The sequence below is a fragment of the Anopheles merus genome, chromosome 2R, assembly GCF_017562075.2.
Source record: "Anopheles merus strain MAF chromosome 2R, AmerM5.1, whole genome shotgun sequence".
In the NCBI taxonomy this organism is placed as follows: Eukaryota; Metazoa; Arthropoda; class Insecta; order Diptera; family Culicidae; genus Anopheles; species Anopheles merus.
Genome location: NC_054082.1, coordinates 10,000,061 through 10,019,426, shown reverse-complemented (window position 1 = coordinate 10,019,426; position 19,366 = coordinate 10,000,061). Strand labels below are relative to the sequence as shown.

At 49.3% G+C, this 19,366-nt stretch overlaps 1 protein-coding gene across 5 annotated transcripts in view; it reads left to right on the top strand.

The window, feature by feature from the left end:
* Nucleotides 1-17,792, top strand: part of LOC121590546 (protein obstructor-E-like) — a 36,656-nt gene extending 18,864 nt beyond the window's left edge. For 4 of the 5 annotated variants that reach the window (XM_041910319.1, XM_041910322.1, XM_041910321.1 and 1 more), the window contains exons 3-6: nucleotides 14,398-14,622; nucleotides 16,248-16,436; nucleotides 16,905-17,140; nucleotides 17,680-17,792. In XM_041910319.1, coding sequence (XP_041766253.1) covers nucleotides 14,398-14,622; nucleotides 16,248-16,436; nucleotides 16,905-17,140; nucleotides 17,680-17,766 — 737 coding nt within the window. In that variant the 3' untranslated portion in view covers nucleotides 17,767-17,792. The remainder of the gene's footprint in view (nucleotides 1-14,397; nucleotides 14,623-16,247; nucleotides 16,437-16,904; nucleotides 17,141-17,679) is intronic. The other variant, XM_041910323.1, reaches the window with a different exon arrangement.
* Nucleotides 17,793-19,366: the final 1,574 nt, after the last annotated feature.

The window sequence follows — 19,366 nt, the reverse complement described above, 5'->3', positions numbered from 1 at the left end:
TCGCTCGGGCGTCCTCCGCAAGCTCCATCGCACTCTGCCCTGCGCGCTACGGAAGAAGGCAGTTGGCAGCGCTTTGATCCTTGAGCCGGACCTCGCGGCAGTGTGCGTGCCCGGCCCGGTCGGCCAAATGCCACTCTTGATGTCGATATCATCTCCTCTTTGCCTGCTTGCCGGCTGGCCTGTTCGTTTGGCGTCAGATATGCGGCAGGGCGGGCACTGACAGGATTAGCGCTTCAGCCGCTTCAGCTTTGTTTTCCCACCGCAACGACGGGACGAGTATTAGGCGGTGGTGTTATTATTTTTATTGTATGAAAGCACTTGAAACCGTGAAGGGGAGAGGGCACTGTATTTTTGTTTTTGGAGGGTGTCTTGTGGTAACCCTCCCCCCCCCCGTGCTTGGGCCGCTCCGGAGTTGTTTGGTGGAAAATTGTTTCGCTTCCAGTGTTCGCCATGTACGGTAAGTGGGTAAACTCGCTGTGCGCGGTGAAGTACTCTCTCTCTCTCGCTATGTCTCTTGAAGGTAGTGGAATGTATCCTCCCTCCCCCACTACCATCTGTTCTGGGTGTGTAAAAAGGGAGGCGGCGGCCAGTAGAGCGCAGTATCAAAGCCAAAGCGAAACGAATTTTGCCGCTTGGTGGTTTTATATCTAGTGGTACCACAGTTTCATTATCAATTCCAAAAAAGATTTAGAGCCGGGACGGAGCTCAAGAGCGCCAAGGGTCGACTCCCTCGGTCGACGGTACTACTTACCGCCTCTCTGAAGATGGTGGCGCGTAGTGTATTTGGGGGAGAGGGGCGGGCAGGGGGAAGCGTTCATTAAAAGGACCTGCTCAAAAATGTGGTCGCGACCGTAGCCCCACACACTTACTGCAAATGCGCGGTAAAAATAATACACCAAAACGACAAACGAACGAGAGCCAATCTATTCGCCTGGTGGCTGGTGCTGGTGGCGCGAAATCAAATTGCAGCTTTTTGATACTTGAGGCGAGATTTCAGCGGCCCTCTTGAGCTTCGGGGCGAGCGGTTTAGCGTGGCATGTAACGCTAAATAAATTTTGCCAGATTGAAGCACCCTCGAGAGCAATGTGTTTCTCAGCGCCGTTGTGGGCTTTGTGTAGTTGAAGTTGTGGTTGGAGTTGCTGTTTAATCTTGTACCAACACACACAGACACACACACACACACACTTGGTAGCTTTCTCAATTACATCGACCTATAAACAACAAAATGCAGTGCATTGTGGTCTGATTAAAACCAGCGTATGATGCAAATGCTCTCAAAATTCCCACCAAGCGGAACGATAGGCGCTAATTGAAAGGCACTAGCAGCCGTGCAGTGCAGCCCACTTGCAAATACTTTTCGAAAACGGCACGGGCCCTGTGATGTTGGCAATCCTCATGATTACGCTCTTCGTTACGAGGCAACGTTCATTTGTTGTGCTTTATTTTTGTAACCAAGGGCATGCTTTCTCCTTACTTTGACACACTAGCTTGTAAGCAGTGAGCGAATGCGACCATCTGAAGTGTATATGAATGTACAAAAAAAAAACAACAAAAAAACATCAACATCAACAAAAGGGAAATCAAAGCAGAGCCATCAGCAGTTGATCGTGTCGCCCCTTTTGTGCTTTTCCCCTTGCGCGATGGCCCCAGGTTGCCCACGCACGGTTGTTTGGAAAGTTTTCCCGCGAAGCTTTTAGATCCACATCCGCCACCAAACGCGCCAGAAAACGCGTGGGAGAAGTTTTCCTGCGCTAAATAACGCAACCGAAACGGATCCATTTCCGCCCTATTGCTCCAGCATCGCTATTGTTCGTGGCTTGGGCACAGTTTGGGCGCTGAGGCTGGAGGCTTTTTGTATGGCATACGAATCGGTTGTTTTTTTGTTTTCCCTTCTTTGAAACACTAAAGTGCTGAATGTGCCGTTTTGATGCTGATGCTGGAGCATGGTGAAGCTTTCAATATTGTTCCCATTCGTGCAAAGGTGTATTAAAGGGAGAAGAAAAAAAAAAAGGAATGCCGCGTATGTCAAACATGTCCAATGCTGGTTGGAAAGTTTTTTGTCCGCGTAAAGAAAGAATGCTCTTCCCGGCATTCGTTACCTGTGGCGATGGGTCTCCCCCGTTGGCAGCAGCCGGGAAGAGCATACTGTCCACAAGGATTCAGATGAGAACAAGACTAAGACGATTAAAGTGTGCCCGAAACAATGGTAGCAGTTGTGGTTCGTCGGTAGAAAGGACCAGCGCTTTGATTCGCTTTAACTGTTCGCCCCTCCGCGCGACACTTCGTTCACCAAATCGTTCACCGCAAGTCGCCGTGCTTCGCTGTCAACTGGCAACGGTTTCTCCCGGGCGCTGAGATAATGGGCTATCACCGGTTTGCTGCTGTCGGACTTGCGGTTTTGGATCCTGCTTTCCTGCTGACGGTCACCCCGTCGGCTGCCTCGGGAAGATGCTGGCCGGTGGATAATTTAAATGTCGTGTCTTAATTTAAATTGATACCGCACGCAGGAACCGCAACAACCACGAAATCGGCTTAACTCTCGATGCGACCTCGCCTCTCTCTCTCTCTCTCACCCCTCGCGACACCTACAGTAAGGCTACACGCTCCGGCGGCCATCAAGCCAATCCAATTTCGACGGGTTTGCCGGTTCGTTTGCTGCACGCAAAACTGGCCTGGGTGGGCCCTGGAGGCGGCAAGATCCCCGGCAAACCGCACCGCCGCCCGGCCTGCTAGGACGGCGACGGGGTGGTGACCACGGACACTAAGTAAACGGTGAAACGGTTTATCTTCCTTCTGGGTTTTTGGGCCACAGTCTTCTCCACCTCGAATCAGCAAAATATTTCGGGCCTTACATGTGCGGCCAGTGCGGGCACTTGTTATCCTTTGTTACCACTGTGCCTGTTGCCGGCCTCGCGTCACCATTCCCACTGCCCGGCGTGTGGTCCGCAAATGGAAATGGGTTTTAGACGAGGTCCCGTGTTCCGAGCTTTGCCGGTGGTCGGCCATAACTTTCGCCACAGGATACATTTCATAATTGTGAAAGTTATTGAAATTTATTGAAGTTTGTCTTATTAACATAAATATGCCCGTTGCTCGGCAGCACGGACTGTTCAGCAGATCATCCCACTCTACGCGCTTCCATATTTTCATCGGAGTGAAAGAGAGAGAGAGAGATAGAGTGAGGGAAGTAGAAAGTGTGTGAGTTTGTTTGGGACGTAGGGAGCTGGTCTGGTGGTTAAATCTAATTTAAACTCTCCAGCACAACGGGGCAGAATATGATCCTTGAAATATGCTAACCCGTAGGTGATGCTAAACACACACACACACACACAAACACACACACACACACACACACACACACACACACACACACACACACACACACACACACACACACACACACACACACACACACACACACACACACACACACACACACACACACATACACACACACACAAACATACACACAGATACCATACAGACATACACACAAATCCGACCCAGTTACGGGTTGATCCCGGTGGGACTTGACGGTGGAGGGAACTTCCCCGTCCGAGAAGTGTTTCGGTACCGAAATGGACTCGCCTTGCCCGAATGGCCGTTTCGGTATGCCCGTTTGGAATATGGTAATTAGTCATTGTTGGATGGTGTTGAAGCGAGGCAACCCCTCCCTCAGCTTTCTCTGCCTCCGGCACTGCCCTTCAAAACCCGCGCGAACTGTGCTTGAAAATGGAGTTTTTTTGTTTTTAGGCGAGCTAGGGTGCAAAAAGTGTAATGTTTTGGAGCGAATTCTCCAGAAAGCATTGCCTTGTGGCCTCACCAGTTTTTGTAGAAATTATTGAAGAATAAGCACGTATCGCACCCATCACTCTGGCTCGCTGGGCTGAACCACACTGACAAGCACCTGCGTCACCTGATAGATTTCTTGCAGCTAGTCCACTCCGAACTGTAGAACATAATGGAGCTGCCCTTATCCCCTCCAAAACCAACTCTCTAACGAATCGGCTTCAAATCGGCTTAAAAAGTTAGACCACGGGCCAGAAGAAGAAGAATAAGAAGGGGGAAAAATCTGCCCAAAAGATGAAATGTGGGCAGCATCTTGCAAGGGCGACCGGTTGGAAAGCTTTTTAATGCTACACTCGTACCAATATAGCGTGAAGCTTTTCCTGAGGACAAGACTGAGACTTATTGCGTTTGCTGCGTACGTCTCGGGGTTTTTTTTTTTTTTTTTTTTTTTTTTTTTTTTTTTTTGGGGGGGGACAAATGTCTGCCTAATGCCCGTGGTTATTGTTATTATTTTCGCCTTTATTGATCGTAGAGATAATTAAGCAGACACTCGTCGTCGTTGAAGCATTGAGAGAGAGGGGGGGGGGGGGTTAACACTTTACAGTGTAGCTGTGAAAGGGAAAGGTTAGTACACTCTCTGTCATGCTTGCTCGAGTGCTGTCAAAAAAGGGGTGCGGTCATAATTCTCCTAAGGGAGGGCAGAAATAATAATAACAACAGTGCTTTTCTTCCTCTTAACACACACACACTCTTCCTCTTTAGCTGTTATTTCTGACTGGGTCTGTTGGTAGATAGATTTTTGGAGACAGCCTTTTATGGTTTTTTTTGGTTGTTGCTGCGAAACGGAAAGAGGTTGTGCCAGTTCTGCCACTTTGGGTGGAAAAGTTTTATAATCACCTCCGTCATTGAAGACGGTGATGAATTGAGACAACACAGTACAGCGGCTTTTTGATTGCGGCGCTGGTCGCTGAGGGGTGAACAAAAATGGGGCTTTGGGTGGTTTGCTGCTGCTGTCGAGTGCAAAATAATTACTCGCTGCTGGTGGAATTATCCGGAAGTGGTGGGGGTTTGGTGTGTTGGTTTTAGCGCGGTTCCGCGGTAATAGCCCACTGTGTAAGCGTGCGTCGTTTGTGACGAATCGTTTTGGGATCGGTCCAGGCATAGAATAGTAAGCAATGAAATACGCTTCCGTCTCGAGCATGCACCGTCATTGTGACAGTCACCCTGCACAATGCAAACACACTTTGGACGGGCTTTTAATTAATAAAGTTTTTTTGAACTACTGGGCAGGGTGTGCTCGGTTTGAGGTTATGGGTTTTGTAGGAACACGCAGAAACTGTTGCCCTAAATCGGACAGGTTGGTTGATGTAAGATTGTAAACAAGTTTTATTGAAACTTCGGCTGAAGCTTGGTGTGGGTAAACAATGGGCCTAGATTTACTTCATGCCGAAGCGAAAGATGGCACTAAAATTGGATGATAAAATATTGTAAAACGCTGGGCTGGGTGGGCTTTTCAATGCAAAGCGGCCCGGCTGCCATTCAGCCAAAAAAGCAATCAAACGTGACATGGTTTATCCTCGCTGACAGCATCACGGCGCGTGCTAGCAGGAACGGGGACACTAAACTACATCATCAACCATAAGTTGCCTGTCCAAATTTCTTCGTCTCACACTTTCTTTGCAGTTCATACTTTCCTTCCGGGAGGTAGCAACTAACGAGTGGCATCATGAAATTGGGGGATGGGGTCGGTTTTTGCAAAGCACAGAAGGGTTGCCATCGGTTACCGATGATGTGGTGCTGATAACGCGTTTGTTTGTCCGACAGAGAACGGGGCACACACAGCAGTACAGGGAACAGGGTGGTCTGTACGAAATTTGCCGCCCGTCGATGTGACGATCGTCTCGAGGAACAGCGTCCTGCAGCTTGCCGTTGCCAAGGTGTCGAAAATGTTTTATGAAAAGTTTGCATCGGCTTGTTTGGCTTACGTCGTCCAGCACGCAAACAGCACGCATCACGCATACATGCTTTCCCGGTTCTTCTCCTTCTTCCACCCACAGCCCGTTGGCCTGTCTGTTTCCCTGCAGGTGGTCGATTTTATGACGTTTCACTTTGCTCCGGCACGTAGAGAGAGAATCGGTGGGTTTAAGGTAAATATGTTTTTCCATAAACTGTTATGCAAGATAACAAAGCGGTGCCTGAAGGAAGCAGACTGGGTAGAGGTGGCAAATACACATGTATACATGCAGTACAGCTGTCCACTGTATGGGGCAAAGTTGGCTGCACGAGTTTGATTAAGTTTTACCGAAATTGTTATTACGCTGGGTTGCGTGCGTGTCCTGATATTGCTGGGCCTGCCACTCGGCCATCTAAATGTTTGGAGCGTTTGATGCGTTTCTCGGACCGAGGCCGAAACCGAGCTGACGAGGTTTCTTTGGTCCAATAAAATGTACCACTTGATGATAGTTGCTGCCGCTACAGGCACCAGCACTGGACGGACGGACGGACGGTTTCGTGTGTATATGTGCATGTGAGAGGGTTCTTGTCTCTGTTCCCCTGTTCATCAAACTCCCGGGGACACCTTTTGATGAGGTTTCCGTAAAACGTTCCCCTAGTCCCCCTAGTATACGTAGTCATCTCGCCGGTGGCCCATCAGCAAAGTGCCCAAAGTGGGTGGACGAATTCCGGCAACCTTCCTTAGACTAGGCAGTGCGTGTGCGAGCGCCAACCTGGTGCGGCTGGTGTAGAAAATCTTTGATAATGTACAAATATTTACCGGCAAAACTTTGGCTGTCTCGTGGAAAATATTTGTGCTATTCTTGTGCGGTGGTCATGCATGGCGAGAACGGGCACCGGGCTCGCCTTTGGGAGAGCGAGAACGGCCTGCTGGGTGGAATATGGATGTTGTGGTTGATTTTACCCCGCACGAGAAACACACACGGTACGGCACGGGACGGCCTACCTTGCTACGGCCGACTGTATGGCCAGACCATGGCTTAGCCGTGTAGATGAGCCCTTGTTTTTGTTGCTGCGGCGAAGGGAATGCGCGTCTACGCAATTGTTCTAAGGCTGGGCCGGGTGGTACGCACCGTTTCGCCTTGCGGGTGTAAATGTTTGAAATAACTGCAAGGGACTTTGTGCGGGCAGGGACCGCTCAGTGGTGAGCAGGAGGAGCAAAAGTTTGCTGAACGCTGCCGTAGGTATGTTTTCTTTTAATCTCACCACCAACGGGTAAACAACGGAACGGATGGGATGGATGGAAGCTTCACTTTTTTTTTGTTAATGCGTTGGACGAGCTCATTGGACAGAGTGGTTTGTGGAGCTTGTTTGGATTTAGAAAGAGGTTTGTGCATATACGGAAGTAGGAGCTTTGCGGTGTGGTAATTAATTACTTTAAAAGCTTCCGGAAACGGGACACGTAATGCTGTGGCAATGCACCTTTTAATGAAAAGGTATTTAATGGATGGACCCTGTGTGTGTGAGTCTATTAGTTAATCATTACAATAACGTTAAGATTATGTGAATGTGGATCTTCAAATCGCCGAGTCGCCATATACGAAACGATCCTTCTCTGTAATCGATGAAATAATTGAACCAAAAATTTGCGATAAAATCATAGACCATATACGAAGATCACAGTGAAAATATTCAAACTTAAATTAGCTTTCTTTTGCTTGACTTTGGCCGCCCTATTAGCTCCCTGGTGCGTAATGAAACAACAGTCGAGCTTCTTTATATTGTGCATCTAATTAGAATAATCAAAGCTTTCTTCAACCATCGCCCATCGAACAATGAACCAATGTTCGGTGAACCGTTCCCGAGGTGTGGTTTTTGTCCCCTTTCCCCCTCGTTGCTACGCACCCAAACGGGCACCAAGGTACCGTCGGTCGGCTGCAGTAGAAGATTGAGAAATATCTTACCCTTTTTATACAAGCCCCGGTTAGTGGTCGGACCAGCAACCACATCAAACAAACCCATCGCCATGCACTGGGATGATGCTCAAGCGTTCATGGGTTAAGAAAGTTAACGAAATCGGATTTAATAAGTTAGCTGATAAGAGGATGCGTGGAAAGAGCTCGGGAAAACGCCAGGAAGTCCAGGGGAAGAGAGTGCGAAAGTTAACCTTAGAAAATTGGCACTTGTGGCACTCGTTGACATGGTGAATAGTTTTGCGGAACCGCATGACTTCGTTGTGGCGGCCAGGGCGGGCAGGGGTACGAATTTCTTCCCCGAAACTGTCCCATTCCGTGCCGTGGACGGGGCCGCACCTCCCACGGTTTGTGGTTTTTCTTTTGGGAAGGTTGGGGCGTCATCGTGGCAGGCAAAACGGCACAACTTTGCCCTGTCCTATCCTTGCCACGATCGCATCCGAGCATCCTGGCCTCCCGGGGATGGTCAGTGTTACGCTTTGGCCGTAATTAATTACAGCTTTTTATTGGTTACCGACGCAGCAAATGCCCGTTGGCGCTCCCCCTGACCCGGCATGCGAAACTTATTTATTGAGAAATTAATTAAAACGCAAACTTTTTTGCCGCTGCTCTTGAAAGACGACGGCCCAGCGGGTGTGTGTCTTGCGCATAGTGTGTGAAACGGGCAGCGAAGCAGCGGAAGAAGCAAGAAGGTGATCGAAATGATCCTGTTTCGATGTGGAGCTTCCGGTGGGCACTAAGACGCTGCAAATGAATACACAGCCCCCGACCGCACAGTTTGGTATGGTAAGCTCTTGCGCCTGCAAGGTATGCAATCGAGCGTGGGCTCAACCGATAAGCGATGCATGTGGATGGTTGGCAGTGCCGCTTTACCGAGCATAAATTGCACACTGGGTGCAGTTTGTGTATTTGAAATTTTCTTTTGAATTTGAATTTGAAACATTTCTTTCCCGTTGCTGCGTTCACACGCCGCCAGTTTTGCCGCACTCGACCACGCAAGCGGACAGCGGTTCCGTGCTTCGCCTGCTTGCCGTGCTGCTGGTTCTGGTGCCGGTTTTTTTCCCCCATCCCGTGAGTAAGCGGCGGTTTCATTAGCGCTGCTCAGCAGTGAGCACTTGCTAATTCCCAACCGTGGATGATGATTGTAAGTGCAGGCGACAAGCGCTGGCGCAACGAGCGCGAAGATAAGCGCACAGCAAATCGCAAAGATGGTCGCGCGGTGGCAGCAGGTCGGGTCGGGCTGCGGGCGGTTTATGGAAAAGTTATTTGCGTTAGTGTTTCGGATCGCTTGCTGCCTGTTGGGTTAATTAATCAGGACCTTGCGGTAAGCAACGGAAATGAGATGGGTTTTTACTTCCGGGATTGTTTTTTTATCTGTTGTTGGTGTTGTTTTGCCTCTTTCCCGGTGAGCGCAGTTGTTTCGCTATGCAATGCCACAGCTTTTGGTGTATCTATGCAAGGGGAAACCGCGCTGCCGCTTCGTTGCACGTTTCCGGGAGAGATGCAATAGATCGTTGTTTGCGCTCATCATTGCGCCCACGATCAGGATAATTAAAATATTACAATTGTTGCGCTAGAAATACGAATGCCGTTGGTGCAGCTGCTGGGTGGGCGGTTTTGCATTTTGCATGATGCTGGAGTGTCTAAGCTTGAAAATAAAAAAGAGAGTTTTACTGTAGTTGTATTCACAAACAGTTGAAGAGCAATTATTCTAAAAGCATCATAATTGCTACTGCTCACCCCAACAAGCCCAACCTAAAACGATGCAGTCTCGTGATGAGGCTAACGATTGCACTATTAATTAATGTAATGAGCACTTTTCATAATGTGGTACACACACACACACACACACACACACACACACACACCGTTGCCTGGGGAGAGGGGAGGACATTACTGTAGTACGTGCTGGGAGGTTCCTCTGTTCTGTGTATGTGTGTATGTATATAGGATCGTTTCTCCTTTATCGACCTTCCCGCAGAGGAAGAAAGCTATGGTCTCGACTCTCCAATTATAACTGCCGAAATCTTTGCAACTATGCTTAGCGGGGAAGCTGTGGGGCAAGCAGAACAAGCAAGCAGGCTGGGCCGACTCCATGTTGGCTTCAATCACCGCAACGGGACCATTTGGGGACGGCACACGGACGCTTGTCGTGCGCACCAGCCCACCAAGTCTCAAGCGCCGCAGTGGAGCGTTTTAATTCGTATAATTATTTTAATTTCAATTTCACATTCACACTGCAAACGGAGCGGCAACGCGTTTGGCAGACATGTCTGTTGTGCCGACGGTTGCAATCGCTTACCTGTTTAGTGCAATAAACCGGGACCGTGCCTGGTGCCCCGTTTTGCTTGCGGAGTCCCAGGCGGACATTTTAGCTCATCATAATTTATAATTATCGCTCGGCGAAGGTTTGCTTTGATGGATCGCACGTACACTGGCAGACAGATGGAGCTGATACTGCTGTTTTGTAGTGCAGAGCATTGATCAACGAGATATAAGGGTAAAGGGGAGTAAATTAGGGATAGGTGTTCCGTTCCGCAAAAAGATAGCCGATAATACTTACGGCTAAGCTAAACCAGTGCCATTCTGTTTGTTTTGAACCTGGCAGTTGAATGTTACCCTCGAGGGCGATTTGATGGGCAGCAGGGATAGAGTCTGTAGAATCATTCCCAGCTTTCAAACTTGCTCTCGATGGCTGAAGCGGAACGAAACACAACCAAACAACGGTGTTTAATTCGCTTAAGAAAGCTATTTTGCTCTGTTTTCTCTTTTTGTTTTTTTTTCGCTCGTTTTTGCCCTTTTTGAATCGTCGCTGGTTACTGCTTCGTATCGTATAAATAACTGGCCCTATCGGAATAGCCGATTCCTGCCCCGTGGAGGTGGAAATGTGTTGCTTCGGATGCGCATAAAGTTCTGACAGTTTGCAATTTCGAACCCCGAAGTCTAATTAGGATGACCAACCCGTGGACAGTGGAGATAGAAATCGGCGAAGAAAAAAAAAGCCAAGCTAGAACAAACGCGGGAAAGTTAAAGCGAAATGAGCGCGCGAAGGGGAAGGAAGGAAAGGCAAGAAGGAAGAATGAACCTTGAACCCAAACGGTTGAACAAATCGCAGTAATTAACATTCAGGCAAGCGATCGCGCGGGGAGCGGTAAATTAGATAAACTGGCCACCGGTGGTAGTGAATTTTTATGGCACCATGCTTTGAGTGCCCCGGGAGCAAAGACTTACATCCCCGATAAGCGTGAATGTGTGTCGGGCGTGCGGGTGTACAGGGGACCGGGCTGCTCCATCGCGCGTGAATGACCGGACGCCTCCATCGTGGCGCACCCGCGGGATAATGCGAAACGAGCGATTTACGACATGACAACCGTTTCGAGATAAGCGTCGCGGATGGAGAGTAAAAAGCGCGTCGAACGATAATTCGAATTGTTTCACCTGGTTTCGCCTGCAGCGGAAGGGGCAAGGTAATGGGCGATGGCGGAGAATGGTGGAGTGAAAGTGGAAGCCATTTTTGCTTGCAATAGTCATTTAAGCAATCAGTCTTATCGAATTTGCTGCTGCCAGTGGGGCCGAAGGACGAGTGAGCTGAACAGAAGAAACTGACAAAAAAAAAGAGCGACAAATGATAAGAAACGAACGTTAAGCAAACAAAGGCTTTTCATGCCCGCTGGGAATGGCATGATTTAGAGCGAGCGCAACTGCCGAGGGCCGAGACCGACCGACCGACCACCGCCCGTATTTATGAATTTAATTATCGGGTAGGCTTCGATGGGCGCAGCATCTTACACACGCCATAACGGTGGAAAGTGCTTTCGCGAAAGTCTCCTTAATGGATGCTGCTGTGACTTTGCCTTCAATCTCTTTGTGTGTGTGTACGAGATAATGAGTGTTAAATTTACAGTCCATTTTAGCGCACCATTGAAAAAAGGAATAGGGATTAAATTTCTGACGTTTTTAGTCGCTTCAACATCATCCATCTTCGAAGCTCGCAGCACTGAGCGCATCTTCCGGGTGGAAAGAAATGGCACAAAAAATAGCCCCCGGTTGCAGCCATCAGGTTGGTTTGATTGAATTTAATTGTGCCAAATAGAAAGCGTGTAATGTGTTTATCGGGCGAAAGTGCTGAATTACCCGCACCGTGCGCTAAAGGTACGGCAACACAATCGGTGTGGGAAAATGACAAAAAATGGGATTATAAATAGATTTGCTACTGTCGGTGGCACCACGACACCATATTCCGATCGCTTCCGGTTGTGTGGGTTCGCTTCTTTCTCTCTCTCTCTTTTGGCTCCTTTTCCACTGGGGATTAGTAGTGGCGGAGGGCTTCCGAGCACATGCTCTCGGGGGATACAGCTAGAATGGACGCATTGCTTCTCTCGGTGGAATAGCGGTTTGTGTGTGTGCCAGTTCTTTTTGTCGTGCAAACCGCCTTTCGAGGGATCCATTTTATTGCCATTGCTGAGTGTGGGTCGGAGGCTTCAATCATCGCCTGGCTGGCGGGCAGGTGGAAATGGGAAATCATATTTCCATCATAATCGAATTAATTACTGTACTCCAGCTGTGGAGGGGGAAGTGGAATCGAGGAATCGAGAAGATTTCCGTCTTCGGTGTAATTCCCTAGGGCTGGCAGGGCGAGCACACATTTGCACGAGCCTCGACCGGTCGATCGGTGAATGTGAGTGTTAAATTTTAATGCAATTAATTTAACGGTTTAAAGGACATTGATTTTTTTTTGAATCCATTTTCTCGATGTCGCCAGTGTTAAGTGCAATCGAAGTGCTGCTACGCTGGAATTGGATTACAACGCCCGTTCAATGGGACTGGCGAACAAGCGGCTAGCGATTGGTCAATGGTTTTGGTCAGAACTCCGAGCGCAGACCCGTGGCCACCACCAGCGATAGATGTGGAATTTACATTATGTTATCGCGCGTAAAGCGCTCACTTTCCACAAATCCACCGATTCAGTGCGAATGGTGGCGAATGATGAAATGGTGGCGCAAATGCTGCCGGAACATACGGTCCCCGGGACCGTGCCAGACGGTGCCGTTTGCGCGTGAAATCCGACCACCTGTCGGGTTGTCGTTCGTGCCTTCCCGTAGTAAAATGGCGTGCGAACCGACCGTTAAAACGCTTAAAGTATTAAGGAATTAATTATCTCTTCTGCTCTCGCTGCCCACTCGCATGCCGTCCACGGTTGCGGAGCGTGTGATTGCACGATTTCGCGTGAAAGAATCGAAACACAGTACACGCCCCGGGAACGATCGGAGAGCTCGGTGGCTAGTGAGCAAAGCGTGTGTCGGTTGTGGTTGTGTGCGAATCAATTTGTGCAAATACTCGCACGGCCGGCCAGCCCGGACGAAGCGGGAGACGAGCGATCGATTTGCCTGGCCGGCACGCAAAAGTCTGGCACGTGTTGCAACACGCGGCCGGATAATCAGCCCGAGCTTTTGCCGCTCTTTGTCCGCGCGGGCTGTGTGCAGGTGAAGGTGGCATTTCAATCACGGGCCGTGGGCAAAGTGTTGTAGTGCGGGTCGGAGGCAGGACGGTTGAGAGGGCAGGACAGGGTTGAGAGTTTTTGATGAAGTTTTCCAATCAGAGCTGTTTATTCGACGAGGTGAAATTGAATTGACAGAGTGGCATTTAGTGGCGCGGCTTTAGAAACACCAAGCCGCTGTAGACTGTTTTTGATTTGATTGGTTTCGGCTGCCCGTTGCCGTTGCGCTGACTGGATCGGTCAGAAATAGATAGCGTGAGGCGGGATTGTGCGTTGTGTCGAAGAAACAATGGTGGGTTTTGTGGGAAAACAGTAAGGTAAACCGTGCACGTTTCAAACATAACCAGTCTCTGATTTTCTAGTGTATAACGTAGCGCAAGGAAGTGCTCTGCTTATCCTTCCTTCGCTTGCCGGCTGTGAACTTTATGCCTGTATTGTGACAGACTTGCTGTCAAAATGTGCCACCCGTCACAGCACTATCGTGCACTCAATTTATTCTTCATTCGTCAAGCTAAGTTCATCAACCGACCAGGGAAGGAAAGTTTCACTTTAGCAACAACTACACCGTCCGTTGGAGCATACAGACACCGACGAGGGAGCGAAGGTTTACTCCGCGGGTTTCGCCCCTGCACTTCGCCCCACGCTAACGGTATTCAATTACATTGGAATGTAATTAAAAGTTGTGCTCTGTTGTGCTCGCGATCTCGTGCGCGTGTGTCCTGGTGTTTGTGAGCTGTTCCATCCGCCCGCCACACTCTGTCTGCCAGCGGTACACTTTTGGCGCTGATCTGCGCACGAGATCGACGTGTGGTGTCCTTATGTTGCAACAGTGTTTTCATTTGCATTTACATTTCCTTGCCTGCGTTCGGAGCCGTCGTCGTCTGTCAGCGGCTGGCTCAAACTTACCGTGTGACATAAGAAACTTGAACCAAGCAGTCGTCCGACGAGACGAGGGAGCTTTAGGGGGGGGTATTTTGTTCGCATCACATGTCGACACGGTGACTTTATTGGCTTACGCGACCAGAGGCAACAGGTACTTTACTAAGCGAGCGAAGTGGAATGCAATAGTTTGCGAGGTTTTTCACTTTCATCCAACTAGCAACAACATTGTGTGCATGTGTGTGTACAAAAAGCGACAACCGACAAACTCAGCTTACTAACGCGCTATATCCGTTTGTGAAACAGGGCTCGCCAGTGGACAGCGCCAGGACCAGGAGGACCCGTGCAAAACCAAGTCGAAGGTGGTCGGTGACGTGACGTACTGCGATCGGTACTGGGAGTGCATCAACAACCAGCCGGAGCTGTACGACTGCCCGAACGGGCTCGTGTTCGCCGGCAAGCACCGGGGCGTCACGGAGGGCTGCGACTACCCGTGGCGTTCGAACTACTGCGACGGCAAGCAACTGGCAAGTAAGTATTCGCATGTGGGTGAGAAAGAGCTGAATGTAGGCAGATGTAAGGAGGAAAACGTTAAAAAGGGCAATTTTGCTGCACAGATTGCATAACTTTTGGGCGCTTTGGTGTGGTGCGTGTTTTTGGACGAAGATTGTTGTTGTTTGTACAGTTTTGAGAGGCTTTGGCTCCAACGGAGTTCTTTCGCCTCATTTTGGACGAAGAATGCAGAAAACAGAATGCAAATTGCAACCATTCCAGGAAGTATAATTCATAATACAACGCCCTATTTTGATTTCGTGCCGTACTGCATCCCGCTTTTGATACAAACGAAACCATCTGACACAGAAAACACATCCTGACGGTTGTTGTACCACGGCGAAGAAAGCGGCCCAAGGTACAACTTTGCAAACAATCGTTCGCTTTGAAGTGCGAACCCGGGCGGAATCGAGTTGAATCGTAGCGCGCTATGTGTGCAGTATGATTGCCCAGCCCGTTAAAAACATCAAACCCGACCGGGATGGCAGAGCGAATCAACAACAAGAAAGGAACGATAGAAAAGAAAAGTAAAAGCTCTTGAACGTGCAACAAAGTTTGCCGGTGCATTTTCCGCAAATTAACCCAATTCGCCGGGCATTATGCAGCTCTACCATGAAGCCGTAACATGAAGCGGGCCACCATCCTTATGCCTCAGCACAGCAGAACTCCGAATTAGCACAACTCCATCAAAAGGGGAGGTTGCGAGTTCAGTGTACTCTCCTGTACGGGTCCGCTCATTTATCCAGCAATGGCGGTGGAGGGGGAGTACGGTGGGAGTAGGAAGGACGCTGTATCCTCAAAACAGTGCTTCGGTACAGTACACGCTAACTGCATCAAAGCAAGCGCTGCTCAGGTGAGAGTTGGGTGCAAGCGGGATCTCAAAACTTAATCGAGCTCGTTTTTTGATAGTCTTTGTTCAATTGCGCGCGCGTCTTTGGTGCGAGAGGGGGGGGTGTGGAGCAACAACATGGACAACAGACCCCAGAGTGCCGGTCCGGTCCTGGGTGGTCCGTTCGGTGGTAGTGAAAAGGTTGGTTTTTCGGCGATGGTGCAACAAAAGAGCTGAAAATTGAAGTGTGCACTTGTGTGTGGACGTGCCTCGCCAGCGATGGGAGGGGCTTTTTTTGCTGTGCTCCCGCGTACCGTCTAATGGCGAGGAATCATCCCTTGGAGAGTGCAACTGGGGGGAGGGGTAGGGGGGGGGGAATTTTTCAATGCGAAATCGACGACCGAAAACTTCACTGTACCACCGCCGTGTGTAGGAACGACGACCCCGGAGGCACATTTTGGGTCGGTGTCGGAGTGTCGTTTTGGTTTTAAGCAGAAGAGGAGCGAGAAGCAGAAGAGGAGTGAGTGGGGGCGTAATGACCGGGTGCAAAGTTTGTCCCGGTGTTTCGGGTTTGTTGCTGCAGGAGGTGAAACCGTATGTCCGGTGTTCGTTGCTGGCTGGACGGGCGATAATTTTAATCCCCCCCCCCCCGATGCTTGCTGCCTCTCTCTCTCTCTCTCTCTCTCTCTCTCTCTCTCTCTCTCTCTCTCTCTCTCTCTCTCTCTCTCTCTCTGGCACAATACGAAACTAAACCTCTCCGCTACGACACTTCCAGACGGGCCAATCTCGACGGAGCACTGCGATTGGCTTTACGGCATCTTTGGGCACGAGACGTCCTGCACGCGGTACTGGACCTGCTGGAACGGTACGGCGACGGAGCAGCTCTGCATCGGTGGGCTGCTGTACAACGAGAACGCGCACAGCTGCGATTGGCCCGAGAACGTTGATGGATGCCAGAAGCACCGTAAGTAAAGGGAAATAAAACCTGCACCAGTCGTTGTTCGTAACACATCACACACACACACACACAGACGAAACGATACAACGTGCACTACAAATAACCCATTGCACGGGGGAAACAAAACACACAAAAAGGTGCCAACGGCAAAGGGCTTTATGGTGACAATTTGTTAGAAAGGACGTGAGAATGAACGGACACACGGACGACCGAGGACGAGCGAGGTTTGGGGTTTTCGTCGTTTTAGTTTCCGATTATGTCGTTTGAACAAATTTAAAAGTAAGTGTTTCGATATTTATTGTGTGAGAGAGGCAAAACTGCAAACAAAAACAACACCGTTCGAAGGAAGGTTCCCTATTATTAACAAAGCAGGAAATTCCGGAATGGATGCAAGCTTTCCTCGATAGAGAATTGTTTTTTCTAATGTGTTTTGTTTTCGCTCTCCCCTCCAATGGCGTCCCGCCGCACTCACAGCACTCTGCAACGAGGATGCGAATGGCAACGTGCCGCTAGGCAAGTCCTGCAATCGCTACTGGCAGTGTCAGGGTGGCTACCCGCGGCTGCAGCGCTGCCCCGCCATGCTGGTGTTCGATCGGCGCAGTCTGCGCTGTGTCGTGCCACCGACCGAGGACTGTGATGTGCCAACGACCCCGCTGCCCTTGGAATACGAACCAGAGCAGCAGCAGCAGCAGCAGCAACAGCAGGGCAAGGTATGTCTGGGAAATAATTACTTTATAACGATACAAACTGGACTGTCTTGAAATAAACGAGCAAACGATCGCGTAGGCTGAGGGCGATTAATTGCTACGTTTGGTGCTGTGAATTGCATACTGTTTGGGGGCAAACTCTAAAGGTATGCAATCCGCTGTACAATACGTACCATACAATCACATAATATTCATTTTGGAAGCAGTATTGTTTATTGATAGCGTTCTTTTTGAAGAATAGAATTTAATATGGTTGCTCACAAGCTTTTTAATTGATTTTTCTAAGACACGGTGCGCCTTTAAGTATGCAAAAAGCTAGTTATGTTTTATTAATGTTGTGTTTTTTGTCTAACACTGTATTTTTTTTTAACTCTTAAGCATTTTAACACATTTATTCGACTTCTAAAGCTCGACTTCTACCCAATACGACACCATTGTGTGCAATATCTCATGCCAATGCCCGCCCTTTTTTTCTTTTTTTTCTTTTCTTCTTCTTCCTCTGCTTTTTGTGCACCAAACGACCTACGTCGATTTGCTTTCAGGGAAATCCAAACGCCATTTACCAACCGTCCGGCGCCGGTGGACTGCAGGGTGGCAAATTGCAATCGGGAGGACGAAACAAGAACTAAACAATCACTGTCATGCCACCAACACATAAACACACCCCATTCCCACACACAAAAGTTCCGGCTGGTGGCCGAAAACCAAACGATCAACTGCTTGCCTGGCCATCCCATCCCACACACACAGCCGACTACATTCACCCGAGGGCACTGATACCGTGCGAACGCGTGTGTTGCTTATCTTCGCTTCAACCACCGCTCCCCGATCGACGGTACCTCTTCTCCGCAACCCCGTTCTGAGTCCCGTTCCCGTTTGCATCCCACCGCCGTCAGCATTCCTGGGAACGTTTCCGAAATAGGGTGGAAATTGGATTGGAGTTTTTTTTTCGGCGTCTTATGGGTGGCGCATCCTACCTTGGCGCTACATTGTACCCGGCGAGAGGAGAGCATCATTTCGCAGCTTGGAGAACAGAGCTGCACGATGTGTGGATGTGGGTGAACGACAAGCTGCAGGAACATTTCCCCAACTGTCACCGGCAGGAGGCTGGGCGTGTCGAGCGAAAATGGCGCGCAAATGAGCTCTAACGGCTAGCTTAATCAACTACGTCACCGTCACTGTTCTAGCCTGCTCGAAGCGAAGTTTAATTCATCCAAGCAACCCGTTGCCACAGTTTGGTTCTTTTACTCCCCTCCTCCCTTCCGCATCCCACATTTCATTGCTGACACCGTTGTTCATCACCCTGCTGTTGTTCATCCATAGGACCGATCCGTGTACGATGCGCGTGCGTTTCGGGCGCGAAGGTAACAAGCTTACCTTATTTTATTCCCATTGTGTCACTATTTAAGATTGTGTAACGTACGTTTAAGCCAAGGACAGTGGAAACTAAAGCGTAAATAAAAGTGTAGAAGTAATCAAGGATCGTGTTGGTGTTCTTGTGTTTTTCATTGCGACGTTGCGAAGAAAACGAACTCTCTATCTCCAGAGAGAAAAGACGGTTTTTGTTTTTAATCACACTTGGCATACACATTGGGCCCGAGCCACAAAGTGAGGGCAGGAAGTAAAAAAAAATGTAGCGTAAGTAAAAAGTTTAAAGCCATAAATATCCACCACCGGGAGGGGGTTGGTGCAGCAGCTGGCTGATGCATCCGGCTCTAATTGCACCGGGAAAGGGCGATGCGCGCGTGCACGCCCGTGACAAGTACGAACGATTTAATATCTTCTCTAATATGACAGTTTTATGTGCAAAGACGATGTCTTCTCCGTCCATTTCGCGCTTTTCGCACTATTCGCCAACGGTTATATTTTGTTTGCGCAAGCGGTAGACGCAAGCCATCGTCCGTTCTGATTCGGGCAGTTCGTCTTCGTTTTCCGCTCGGGACTGGACGGAAAGTGAACAGCAAACAGAGAAAAAAAACTTATTTTCTTGCGTTGATTTGTGTGTGTGTGTCGGAAAAGAGGAAGAACGATGTGGTTTTGTTGAACGGAATGAGAACCAAGCATTGCAGCGTTTTCTTGCACCAGCCGAATGACGGCTAGCCGAAGCCTTGGTTGGCTTGCTTGGGTGTTTTCCTCGCCACTCCCACGGGGGTGAGGTACGTAGTGAAAACAATAAATGAAAATTGCCAACGGCATGTTGCTGGAAGTTTTTTGCTCCCTTTCTCCCAC